General features: G+C 50.0%; 1 protein-coding gene across 1 annotated transcript in view; it reads left to right on the top strand.

Moving 5' to 3' along the window:
• The first annotated feature begins 3,945 nt into the window (after nt 1-3,945).
• GRIN3B (glutamate ionotropic receptor NMDA type subunit 3B) overlaps nt 3,946-13,724 on the top strand; it is a 42,224-nt gene continuing 32,445 nt past the window's right edge. Inside the window, exon 1 of the mRNA XM_084826169.1 lies at nt 3,946-4,440. Coding sequence (XP_084682295.1) covers nt 3,946-4,440 — 495 coding nt within the window. The remainder of the gene's footprint in view (nt 4,441-13,724) is intronic.

Raw genomic sequence — 13,724 nt, 5'->3', positions numbered from 1 at the left:
TTTCAAGGATCACAAAATGAAAGATGAGATTGAAAATGAACACAGAAGGCTGGTCTTTAGCTAGGAATTCCCATTTGCCTTGGCCATTAACTCACTAGCCAAACCTCAGACCACCTCCCCATTTGTAGTGTGGCTATATTGACCTATGTTACGGGGCTGTTTTAGGGGTTACTCATTATGAGCATTCTGTATTTATTATATTATATTTATTACTGATCCAATGATTATGTTATATTTATTACCAATGTCCACCTTTGCACATTGGAATTGTGGGAGGCATACAGCCCTAAGTATTATTAATATCTAATAGACCCAATAGTACAGAAACTGTGGTGCATATGTTGAGGCCAGGTGTGTGTGAAGAAATCAATATGATATTCTGCTTGTAATAGTGAAACCACTGGCATTGATTGGTTTAACTGCTGTGACATCAGGGAACATTCACAAACATTCTGCCAAAGCTGTCAGAAGAATGTCTGCAGTCCAGTTTTCTGTGAGGGAAGGGGCAGGTGTCAGTTTGGTTGGGATTAAAATCTCACATCGAGGGAGGGAGGAAGAGGAGGAGTCTTGCAGGGCAAGGTGAGAACTGGAAAGAGATCTTGGGACATCAGGGGAGCTAAGGGAGTCCAGAGGCAACGGACAGAGGGTCTCAAAGGGTAGGTGAAAGAAGGAGGCTTGAGGAAAAGGGCTATGGAAACTAAAGGAGCTAACTAGAGAGGGCTATGTTTTACACAGCTCCAGCCTTCTAACAATGTTTTAATATTTTGCTGTGGTACCAAAAATCCCCTGATGGTCCATGAAGGGCTTCTGTGACAGCAAAGGGGAATGCACAGTGAGAACACAATTACCACCTTAAGTGAATTGATCTCCAAATAAAACAAGAACAGGGGGCGGGCGGATGGAAACAACCACCATAAAGAGGTTATTAAGGATGCAATCCTATGCATGTTTAGATGGAAAAAAGTCCCACAACTCTCAGGTTCCCCAGCTAGCTGGCTGGGGAATGCAAGGAGTTGTGGGACTTTTTTCAGTCTAAACATGCATAGCATTGCACCCTTAAAAAAAAAGGTGGAAGAAATGCTTTTGTGCACCACGTGGTGGTGGTACCTGACTGTTTGTCTTGTACAGGTCTCAGTTATTGTTCAGGCCTTCCTCTTGGCTTGTCTCCATTGTCTGGTGTTGAGGCAGAATGTCCCTGAACAGAGAGGTTCCACTTTGTTGCCATGGCCAACAGCTGTTAATAGACCTATGATCCTCCATGAATTTATCTAATCAGGTCTCAGTGGTTATTGTGGGTTTGTTTCGTGGCATAAAACACCCTAATGGGACTATATGTTGTTGTTCAGTCTTTAAGTCGTGTCCGACTCTTCGTGACCCCATGGACCATAGCACGCCAGGCCTTTCTGATCTCCACTTTCTCCCGGAGTGTGCTCAAGTCCATATTCATTGCATCGGTGATGCTATCTAGCCATCTCATCCTCTGCTGTCCCCTTATCCTTTTGCCTTCAGTCTTTCCCAGCATCAGGGTCTCTTCCAGTGAGTTTTCTCTTCGCAGTAGGTGGCCAAAATATTTGCTCATTGGAAGGACAGATAATGAAGGTGAAGCTCCAATATTTTGTCACGAAGAGTCGGACACGACTGAACGACTGAACAACAACAACAACAATCTGTCCTTCCAGTGAGCAGTCAGGGTTGATTTCCTTTAGGATGGACTGATTTGACCTCCTTGCAGTCCAGGGGACTCGTAAGAGTCTTCTCCAGCACCACAGTTCGAAAGCATCCATTCTTCGGCGCTCAGCCTTCGTTATAGTCCAGCTCTCACAGCCATACGTTGCTACTGGGAAAACCATAGCTTTGATTATATGGACCTTTGTCAGCAAGGTGATGTCTCTGCTTCTTACTATGCTGTCTAGGTTTGCCATAGCTTTCCTCCCAAGGAGCAAGCGTCTTTTAATTTCATGGCTGCACTCACCGTCTGTGGTGATCTTGGAGCCCAAGAAAATAAAATCTGTCACTGCTTCCATTTCTTCCCCTTCCATATGCCAGGAAGTGATGGGGCCAGATGCCATGATCTTCGTTTTTTTAATGTTGAGTTTCAAACCAGCTTTTGCATCCTCCGCTTTCACCCTCAACAAGAGGCTCTTTAGATCCTGTAGAGTCGCCTCTTGTGCTGTTGGAAAAGAGTGTTTGCTATGATCAGCGTGTTCTCTTGGCAAAACTCTATTAGCTTTTGTCCTGCTTCATTTTGTACACCAAGGCCATGCCTGCCTGTTATCCCGGTGATTTCTTGACTTCCTACTTTGGCATTCCAATCCCCAGTGATGAAGAGGACATCTTTTTTTGGTTTTAGTTCTAGAGGTGTTGTAGGTCTTCATAGAACCGATCAACCTCAGCTTCTTCGGCCTCAGTGGTTGGGGCATAGACTTGAATTACTGTGATGTTGAATGGTTTGCCTTGGATTCGTACTGAGATCATTCTATCGTTTTTGAGATTGTACCCCAGTACTGCTTTTCCCACCCTTTTGTTGACTATGAGTGCTACTCCATTTCTTCTAAGGGATTCTTGCCCACAGTAGTAGATATAATGGTCACCTGAAATTCGCCCATGCCTGTCCATTTTAGTTCTCCCTTTGTTCTGAGATTTTTAGTTCTCCCTTTGTTCTGTCCTCCCTTTGTTCTGAGATAAACTGCCTTTGATCAAGGAGGTTCCACTTAGTTGTCATGGCCAACAGTCATTCACAGACCTATAGTATCCTCAGTGAATTTGTTTAAGCCAGCCTGGTACCCTTCATATGTGTTGGACTACAACTCCCATCAGCCCCAGCCAGCATGGCCAATGGTAAGAGAAGATGGGAGTCAGAACAGAAGAAACGACGTGCTGGATCAGACCAAGGGCCTACTAAGTCCAGCATTCTGTTCCCAAGCTGGCTGGGGTTAATGGGAGGTGTAGTCCAACACATCTGGAAGACATCAGGTTAGGAAAGGTTCGTTGGAGCCCTCTTAAATGCCATTTAAGTCACTCACAATAGCATCTGTTGGCAGCAAATCCTGCTGTCTTTGGGTTGTTCTGTGGGTTCCTCCTTCCCCCCACCCAGACAGCTTCCCCTGCACTCTGGCTGTGCTCAGAGATGCCCTTCCCTTTCACGTTTCTCATGCCCCCGCCTTCTCCGACCTTCGCGCTTTTCAGCACCTTCCCTGCACTCTGCACGTCCCCAAGGGACACACTTCCTCAAGGGACACCTACCGCACCGTCGCTTGGACTGGAGCTTGAATCCTTGCCGGCCTTCATCCTCTTCCCGTCCTCCCCCTCCGAACTTTAGAGCTAGGTGTGCTTCCCCACCCCCGGCACAAACCTTTCGCTGCACATGGTTTTTGAGCAACCCCTCTTCCGCGCGCTCTCCCCCCCGCCACCTGTCCGGGGTCTTCCTCGCTCGGCCTCGTTCTCCACCCCCTCCAGCCCCCCAGCCTCCGCACTCTGTCCATGCCCAGGGACATCTCGTCCGGAGCCGCCGCCTTGCGCCGCCGCGTTTCCTCCCTCTCCGCGCCGTGCGCCTTCAGCCGGTCTTTTCCGACCGGCTCCCGTCCCTCGGCCGAGCACCGCCCCCCTCCGAGGGGGCTGCCGGCTCGCCCCGCGTCCGCGCGCGGCTTCTTGCGGAGGGCGTCCTCTCGCCGCCGCCCCTGGTGGCTCACGGGCGCCAAGGCAGCCTCCAGCTCCGCCCGAAGAGCGAGCGAGCGAGCGAGCGGCAGCCAGAGCGAAGGCGGACAGCAGGAGCGCACAGCGGCGGCGGCGGCTCCGGGGCGCGCGTGGCCGGCCGCCTCCCTGCCTCCTCCCGCGGCGCCCCATGGGCGGGCCCTGCGCAGCGCCGTCCCTGCCCCCCTAGGCGGCCCGTGCCGGGGGGGCGGCGGGGTTGGGCGCCCCAAACTTTGCCCCCGCCCCGCTTGCTCTATGGAGTTGCGCCGGGCGCTGCTGCGCGGCTGCTGGCGCGTGGCGCTCGCCGGCGTGCTGCTGCTGCTGCTGCCGCCGGCACCGGGCAGGGGCCACCCGCAGCCCTGCCACATCCTGGCCCGCGTGGGGCACGCGGTGCGCCTGGGCGCCCTGCTGCCCCGCGGAGCAGGAGCAGGAGGCGGCGGCGGCGCGCAGAGCCGGGTGCGCAACGCCCTGGCGCGGGCCAGCCGCGCCGCCGCCGCCGCGCTGCCCTACAACCTGAGCCTGGAGGTGGTGCCCGGCGCGCCCCGCCACCGCGACCCGGCCTCGCTGGCGCGCTGGCTGTGCCAGGCGCTGGTGGTGCGCGGGGTGGCCGCCGTGCTCGCCTTCCCCGCCTCGCGCCGCGAGCTGCTCCAGCTCGACGCCGCCGCCGCGTTCCTGGAGATCCCCTTCGTCACCGTCGAGCAGGAGGAGGCCCGGGACGAGGACGAGCCCCCCATGCCCTTCAGGAGCCGGGTAAGGCAGCCCTTGCGCGCCCGCGCCCGCCCGCGGAGCCTCCGCGGCTCGGAGCAGCCTATCGCCGCGCGCTCTTGCTCAGGAACAGGAGGGCTGGACTGTTGTTGTTTTTATTTAATTTCGACATATTTTTTCTACCCCCCCCCCATGTCAGTCAAAAAAAGACTCCTGGAGCAGTTTATAAAGGTTAAGATTAAGACCGTGGTTGTTTTTATGAGAGAGCTGGTTCCCTCCAGGTGGTTTGGGCTGCAACTCCAAGCATTCCTAACTACGGACCATGCCTGCTGGAGCTGATGGGAGTTGTAGTCAAACACATCTGGAAGGCACCAAGTTGGGGGAAGGCAGACTTAACATACGTTCCTATGGACCCATCAACAGTGCAGCCCTACACATATCTATCCAAAAGTAAGCCCTGTTGAGGTCAGCAGGGCGTACTCCCAGGTAAATGGGTATAGGATTGCAGCTTAAATGGCCATATATTTCCACATCTGCAGATAGGCTTACCTTGGGGTGCCAGGGAGGAACAGCAGGGAATCTCTGTTGCCATTAGTGTTCATGGTTAATTAAATTAATGAAATAAATTTCTGTTAACTTCCAAGGCCAGGGGCACTCTACCAGGGAGTGGCAGATGCCGGAGAGAAACAATAGGGGAAGTGTGTTGTGTAGTAGCAGTACTACTGTTAGTAGTACTTGTAGTATTAGTAGCACTACAAGCTGGAGAGAAAGAATGGCAAAAGACTGTTGCTAATTATTTATTAGTACTAATTACTAATTATTGTTGCTAATTATGTAGTATTAGTACGACTGGTAGTATTACTGCTTGTCGTCGTAGTTGTACTAAATAAATAATTAGCAACATAATTAGTAATTTGCAGTAGTAAATAAATAATTAACAACAGTCTTTTAGTGTTCTTTGTCTCCTGTATCCACTCCTCCAAGATAGACTTCACCTGGACATGGGAGCTTATGCATTATTAAATGTATAATGTATAACATGAATTATTATTATTACTCATTTACATTCATGGTCCGAGGGAGGTTTTTGTGAGGGGGGCGGGGGGGCCATCCCCCTTGTACCCAGAGGCATCCGCCTCACTTCTCTCAGGAACAGGATGCTGGAGGAGCAGACATACATCATCCCACATGGCCATTGCTTATGTTCTTGGGTGCATCTGTCAGCACTTACTAGTCGTGAAAGGTAACTAGAGCCTCTTTGCATGGAGGCAGTCTACCACTGAATACCAGATCCCAGGGACAAATAAGAGCTCTTGCCGTCATGCATTGCTTGTGGCTTTCCCGGAGGCATCTGAGCTGCCCACTGTCAGAAACAGGCTGCTGGATTCGATGGACCTGATCTGAGGTCGATTGACCCAGCAAGGCTGTTCTTATTTTACATCTCTCTGGCTACCACCACCCACCTTGGAGACTCCCTGAGGCACTTTTCCCCTGAACACTAGCCACAAAGGAGAGGGGAGGGACATCATCTTGATGCCTCCTCTGTTGGAGACAGGATACTGGGCTAGATGGACCCACTTTGGCCTCATCCAGTAGGGCGGTTCTTATGTTCTGATTACCCCTTCTGAGCTAAGCCCCTGCCCGGTTTGCACACAAAAGTTGTGGGGGTGGGGGGTGTAGTTGAGGAGGATGTAGTTGAGGAGGAAGCACCTTTAAGATTATTATTATTATTATTAGCCCAGTTCCTGTTTTTGCTTGTATCCCTTTCCTGATGTACCAGTGCGAGAATTTGAACCCAAGGCTGCCTAGTCCTGCCTACAGTGACTGGCAGCGGCTCTCCGGGGTTTAAGGTGGGGGCGTCTTTCCCAATCCTAACTGGAGATGCTGGGGATTGAACCTGGGACCTTTGCAAACCAGGTGTGCTACAGTGTGATGCCCCTTCCCCACTGTTTAATCCTTCCCCTTCTCCAAAAGAAATCCATGTGATCCTCTCAGCTTATCTTCGCAACAACCTTCTAAGGGAGGTTAGGTTGAGAGATAGTAAGTGGCCCAAGGTCACCCAGTGAGCTTCCTGGCTATGCGGGGATTTGAACCCTGGTCTCCCGGGTTCGCCCTAACTGCTGCACCACACCACCTCTGTGAGCAATGAAGTACCTGCTTTGCTATAATGGGTCAAACAAACCTCCCACTCCCGTACCCTGGCAAGTGATCCAGCTACACTCCCGGCCCAGCTCGGAACTGCTTCCCAGCAGGATCCAGTGGCAATTCATCCAGGAGGGCTAGCGCCTTGTTTCTCAGAGCCCTCCAATTCCACCCAGGTGTTATTCCACAGTGGATTCCGGAGTGGCCTCTCTTGCAACCTGGAGGTAGGTCCTGTAATCGGCAGCCTGAACGAAGTATTCCCTAAGGGCAAAATCTGTATGGATTAGCATGTTAGTGGAATTTCGGGGGCAGCGGGGAGGAGATTCCTCAGGGAGGACTGGCTTCTTCCAAAAATGCCTGCTTTTGTTGGCAGGCGTTCCTGTTGCTTTTGCCCTGTTGCTGGTTGTATAATGCTGTCTCCCTGGGCTTTTTTTGCAGCAGCCTGCAGATGACAGCAAAGAAATAGATCGTTTTGTAAAGGCGGGAGGAGGGGGGCTCCCTCCAGGGCTAGGAGGGTGGTAGTTGCTGATCAAAATGCATTGAGGCACCCGCCCGCAGCTCACAAGTACCTGTCTGTTGACACAGCTAAAACACCCTGTGCATTTTGGTGTCAAAATATCTTGTAAAAATACCTTGGAGAGAAGAGATCAGGTGGGAATGGGTTCCCCCACCCCTTACACACACACACACACACGTTCCATCTCATCCTCATTTCTCTGTATTTAAAATCCAATTCTAGCTAAAAAAAAAAGCATGACTATTTGGGGTACGTACAAATCCTGCTATGCTCTGAAATCGTCCTTCTCTTTCTCACTCACCTCAATATCAAGGAATTATTCTGAGAGGATAAATATGTTTCCCAAGGTCATGCCAGGATTGGGCAGGGGAGGGGTGTATTTTTATTTTAAATTGCACCATCCTATCGATCAGGGCTGAGACATTTGTGCTTTCTGAGAATTCCTTCTCCTTCGACTCCTGCAGCCAATTTCACCTGTAGGCCATCAGTATGTCACTCACAGGTGCTGCAAAAACCACTTCCCTCTTGGCACACAGGCGAAAGGCTCAATTTGAAATAAATTTTAGAAATAAAACCAAACCTGCTTGGAAGTTGCCTTTTCAGACCTCTAAGTCCCACCCCTGCTGCCACCCATCTGCCTCAACATGTCTGAGGATTGGGTGAAGTTACTGTTTTCTGGTGAGGAAACGTCACTCTGTTTATGCTCAGAAAGGTGTACTCTTGTTTCTCTTAACGCCTTCCAGAGCTTGGGCGTTAAAACATATTCTGTGGGGGTTGACTCCCCTGTTTGGGGACTGAGGCCTGTTCCAGATTAAAATGTTGAAAGGACCCACAAATACCTTTGGGTTTGGCCTAGCCGTAATACAACATGCGACCCAAGTTGGTCTCAAAACGTATCCACCTCGCCAAAACTAATTTTCAAACGCTTGGATGTGGTGTTTCAGTGTGAGTAAAGGTGGAGATTTCTATTACTAACAAGAAGGCTAAATTTGAACCTCGGAACTTGATCTGGATGTTAAGTTAGAAATAACATAAGATGTTCCTTTAAAAAAAAGTATTATTGAGCACGTGCAGAGGGCTTTCCCCTTGTCACGGAGGGATAGCGTGTGCAGCAAACCATCTTTGAACACCGGATGGCTGTAACAGAATCAAAGACACTAGGATCGGTGCCCCTGGCAAAGGAAGGTGTATGGGGATGCTGGCTGGGGATGCTAGGAGGTGTAGTCCAACACATCTGTAGTGCCCCAGGCTGGGTGCACCAGTCTGGTGAAGGAAGATATAAAGTGCTCTGAGCTTTGCAAACAGAGAAGTGGAGGGGCAAGTGTGAAGTCATCATAATAGAAATGTGGTGTGGAAGCTACTCAAAACAGTTGAAATCGAGGAAAGGGAAGAATCTGCTTAGACCGAACCCCTGGCAACCTGTTGCCCTAAGCAGCTGGCTGGGGATGCTAGGAGTTGTAGTCCAATACACCTGGTGTACACCAGGTTGGGGAAGATGGGCCGTTCTTTAGGAATACATCCTGTATTGTAGAGGCGTTGAACCTCGGGCCTGGGGGTCAAATTTAGTTCTCTGGGGTTCCCAGGTGGCCACGCCCATTTCCCTGGACACCCCCCTCGCCCCTGCCCCCGCCCCCTGTGATCACCAGTCGCGTGGTGGTTTCTCTGCCTTCGTGCAGTTTTTTACCCATTCCAAAAGGTTGAAATGTCTCTCCTAAGACTGAGTTACTGGCACAAAGAGCTTTAAGCTAAAATAGGCTGGTTGTTCTGGCCACGCCCCATTGTGTTTGTCCCGCCCCTTTTGTTTTTGGCCCTGCCCAAAACTGGAATGTGGCCCCCAAGAGTTTCCCTGAAATGGGATTTGGACTTTGGGCTGAAAGAGGTTTGACACCAGCGCTCTGTTACCAGGAAGTTCTGGCAGCGGCACAGGGAGACGCCGGACCCCCTACCCTGTTCTGGTTCCTGCAGCCAGCCAAATTTCCCATTCCGATTTCAGGCATCCAGGGAAACAGACTGGCAGCAGGTTATTGGCACGGACCCAGGGAAGTCCGTCTTCTCACAAGGATTTCATCCACAGAATTCCCTGACACATGGTGCGGCAACAGGCACCAACGTGGATGCCTTTAAAAGAGGCTTTGGTGATTTCATGGGGAGGAGATATGGTCTGATCAGTGATAAATGGAGCTTCCATCTGCAGAGGCAGTATATCTGAGTACCAGAAGCTGAGGGAAAAGGACAAGAGAGGGCTGTTTCACTAATGTCCTGCTTTGAGGCTTCCTGGAGGCATCTGGCTGTCCTCTGTTGGAGACAGGATTCTGGGCCTGATGGACCGATCCAGTGCAGCTCTTATATATGTTCTTAATTATAGCTAAGTGCAGTTTCCACATTCAGAAGCAATCTAGCTCTGAGTGCTAGTTGAGATGAGCTGATACGTCAGTTTCGCTTTCTCCTGCATTCAAAGTTTTTCAATCTCAAGTTCTTTCTCTCCCAGATATAAAGAAGTTTGCCAGTTTTGGTGAATTCTTATCACACCCAAACTGACATGAAATTCTCAGCCATCTGTAGTTGCTAGGGTCTCTTATGTTCTCCGCTTCCAGAAAGAATTGCCTCTCTGGATCAACTGAGGCTTAGCCAGCAAAGTAGCTGAAGTCTTGCAAAGGTGGGTTGATGTGGCAGGTTTAGCAAAGTATATTTGAATCAGCTGAGATCTTCTCATTCTGGCTGTGTTGCTCCCTTCTCTCTCTCTCTCTCCACCCCTTTCATTGGAGCTGTCATCCACTGTCAAAGGGACTGCAGGTGTGGTGTTGTTTTTTAAGTGGAGGAAAAACTACAATCGGCAACTTTTTGAGATTTTTGACAAGAGTTCGCTTGTGCCGTGAAAAATATCCCCATTATAGAAGAGATAACTTCTGGATCCAAGGTAAAGTGACACTGTAGATCTCTCTGGCAACAAATAAAATATGAGTCAATGCAGCGAGGTCTTGGCTTGGCGAGGACTCTCGTTCTGAGGGAAGGCAGGCCAGGGCAGGAGGAGAAGAGAGCTTGGCTTAGATCAGGTGGACATGGGTTCAAGACCAACGCCTACTGTGGCTTTAATTGTGGGCCTCAGTTTCCCATCTGTAAAATGTGAACCTTTACATTATAAAGATGTGAGAAGTCCATTACTCATGTGAGCAAAGGGTAATTTTTGAGGCCTCTTTCATAATAATAGAACTGGGCAGGGATCACCTGATGAAGCTCATTGACATTTGGTTCGGGACTGATGAACAGAAACCAGTAGAATTCACTGCCTTAGATGAGTCTGCTTTTAAAAAAATATTGGGCACATTCACAGAGGATGTGGAAATCGACAGCTATTAGCCACGGTTGCCGTCCTGTTCAGAGGCAGTCTATCTACCTCTGGATTTTGGGAACAACCAAAGATGGGCTCTGGCCCACTGTAGGAGTCAGGTTGCTGGATCAGGCATCTTGGCCTGATCCAGTGTGGTACATTCCTATGGTGGGTGGGCAAAAGGGGCCGGGTCAATTAAAAAAAAACAAAACCCAGCATGCTTTAGCTTAAAACTCTTACTGCCAGTAACGATGCCTTCCGAGAGGCATGGCAACTTTTCAGAATGGAGAAAATATGGCACACAAAAAATCAGGGAACCACCAGATGACTGGTGGTTTGGAGAAGGGGGGTGGAGCAAAAGGGAGGGTGTGTGGCTTTCTGGAGAACACCAGAGGGCTATATTTGTCCTACGGGGCTGCGGTTTCTCAACCTGGGCTATACCATAGCAGCTATCAGTGGAGCCTGCATGTACAGATGCAGTCTACCTCCGAATACAGACAGTGCCAACAAAAGAAAATAGTTTGTCTCCCACATGCTAGCCTTTGATGGCATCCCCAAATCCACTGCTTGGCCTGCCAGTAAGGCTGGCCCTGGTACAGTTGCTGGGATAGGGAGAAGGCTTTCTCTCCAAGGACAGTGCCTCTGAGCTGGCCTGCTTTCCCTCTCCCCACCCCTGCCTGGCCCCAGTACCTCTCTCTCAAGAAGAGTCCTGCTGAATCAGGCCAAAGATCTATCTAATGCAGCCCCCTTTTTTCCTAGCTGTGCCCAAACAGATGCCTTCAGGAAGCCCTCAAGTGGGGCACAAAAGCAACAACTAGCTCCCCTTGCTCGTCCCCCAGAGGTAAACTGTTCCTGAACAGGGAGGTTCCACAGTTCCTAGCTATTTATAGACCTATCCTCTGTGAATGTGTTTCTAATCCTCTTTTTGCCCCCAACTCCATCTCCATTGTCCTTAAGAATTGGTGCCTGAGTTTTCTTGTTTTCCTCTGCCCTCCTCATTCCCTTTTCCTTTTGTGTTGGGTCTTTAGATTGTAAGCCTGACAACAGGAACTCTGTGTGTGTGTGTGTGTGTGTGTGTGTGTGTGTGTATGCAAGGGAGCTTTTCTGGCTGAAGAGTAGGGTATAAATGCTTTAAATAAAAATGTATTGAAAAAATGAACATCTTGTGGCAACACAGTCTGTGTTGTGTGTGTGTATGGGACTATTTCCCTTCCCTGAACCTACCCAGTAAGCTTTGCTGGGTGATTTCAGATAGTATGAGAGAAAGGGGGGGGGGCTTCTTTACATGGGGCTTTTATCCTGCTATTGAGATTGCTCACTCACAGACGTTTGCTGGCCCTTTTCATGACGTCATCATCCTCCAGGGCACATCCAGAGGTATTTCCCGGTTATTCCATCTCAAAAAGATCTGGAAATAATACGGAAGTCGGTAGATGGCGGTGTTTCATTGATCTCTATGGAACCTTGAAAATTAAAAGCTTCCCCACTTAGCAATCACTTGGTTGCCATCTGGGAGTTTCCTTTTTTATCCCCCTGAACTCAACCCCACCCCCCAATGATTTAGCCCGGCTACATCTCCCATCACCCCTAGCCATTGGTCATGCTGACTGGGTCTTATGGGCGTTAGTGTCCAGTGACATCTAAAGGGCTATGGAACGCTTCTCCCCTTGCTGAAGTTTTCCTTGGAGGGAACTGACTTCCATTTCAGTTGGAGGGAACAAGAGAATTGGAGAACCAGGTTCAACCTTTTTGGTGGAATTGTAGAATTCCTTGATGGTTTTTAGGCAGGCAGGCAGGCAGTGCCACGTTTCAGAGGGCCCTGTATGTATGTATTTGTTTATTTATTTATTTACAACATTTCTTGGCCACCTTTCAGGACAGACACCCTCCCAAGGTGGCTTACAGCAATAAAATACATTAAAATGGTTAAATTAACAGTATATTTGTATAAAAACGGCCCTTGGGAAGACACCCTCCATTGGCCCCCTCCCTCAGTGAGTCTAACAGCTGCTGTCTTCTTCCTCCTCCTCCTCCTCCTCATTGCTGCCACTTCCTTGCCTCACAGGCAGAGAGCCAGGGAGCAAGTAAACAGTGGCAAGTACTAGTAAAGCAGGACTTCCTGGAGCGCAGCTCCTCTGCAAATTAGCAAAGATGAGCTTTGCTAAACCTGAACTCCTGCATAGCTCAAATCTAAGGTCTTGCAAGTGGATGCTGCTTCATTCTCGCGCCTTTGCATTCGAGAGTGGAGGGAGGTGGTGGGCTCTCCCACGCTGGAGGCATTCAAGATGAGGCTGGACAGCCATCTGTCAGAGATGCTCTGACTTGGATTCCTGCACTGAGCAGGGGCTTGGCCTTGAGGAGGGCAACGAAGATGATCAGGGGACTGGGAACAAAGCCCTATGAAGGGAGACTGAAAGAACTGGGACTGTTTAGCCTTGAGAAGAAAAGACTGAGGGGAGATAGGATAGCGCTCTTCAAGGACTTGAAAGGCTGTCGCAGAGAGGAAGGCCAGGATCTCTTCTCCATCATCCCAGAGTGCAGGATGCGGAATAATCAGCTCAAGTTACAGGAAGCCAGATTCCGGCTGAACATCAGGGAAAATGTCCTGACTGTTAGAGCAATATGACAATGGAACTGATTCCCTAGGGAGGCGGTGGGCTCTCCCACACTGGAGGCCTTCAAGATGAGGCTGGGGATGCTCTGACTGGGATTCCTGCACTGAGCAGGGGTTGGACTTGATGGCCTTGTAGGCTCCTTCCAACCCTGCTCTTCTGTGATTCTATGATTATAGGCCCCTTCCGACCCTACTATTCTATGATTCTATGATCTCCTCCTCCTCCTTCTCACCACCACCGTTGTCTGGGCCAGAGCAAGAGGCAGGGGAAAAGCAGGTTGCAATGGTGAAGAGGAGGAGTGACTCCAGGGGGCTGTCATGAGTGGGTCCCTGGCGGATGCCCAAGCATTCATACCCTTGGCACTGGCCCTCAGACAGTTAAACCATTTTTATTCCATTAAGCACCGTCTGTGGTGTTTAATGATGGGTAACTGAAGTTTTGACTCCCCTTCTTCTCTGGTTTCGTAAGCTCTGCCTTAATTCTGCCTAATATTGTTTTGGTGAATTTTGATGGTAGGAGGGCCAGAGGGAAGTCTGGAAATGCTTTTATAAATAAATATCCATCAGCTCCTTGCCTGCTGAAAGAAAGAGCTATTTGTGGAAGGCTCCAGGTTCAAAAACCAGCAGAGCAGGGGACTGCGCACCGGGATGGGGGATGCTTAAGCCAAGATCCTTTGCCAAGCTGCGTCCGTCCTGCTCAGCTCTTTGCCTTTTTAAAAACAGTGCAT

The sequence above is a fragment of the Heloderma suspectum genome, chromosome Z (genome assembly GCF_057233095.1).
Source record: "Heloderma suspectum isolate Gila_16-S chromosome Z, 16-S_ref, whole genome shotgun sequence".
NCBI lineage: Eukaryota > Metazoa > Chordata > Lepidosauria > Squamata > Helodermatidae > Heloderma > Heloderma suspectum.
Note: the sequence above shows the minus strand (reverse complement) of the source record. Positions and strands in the feature narration are given on the sequence as shown.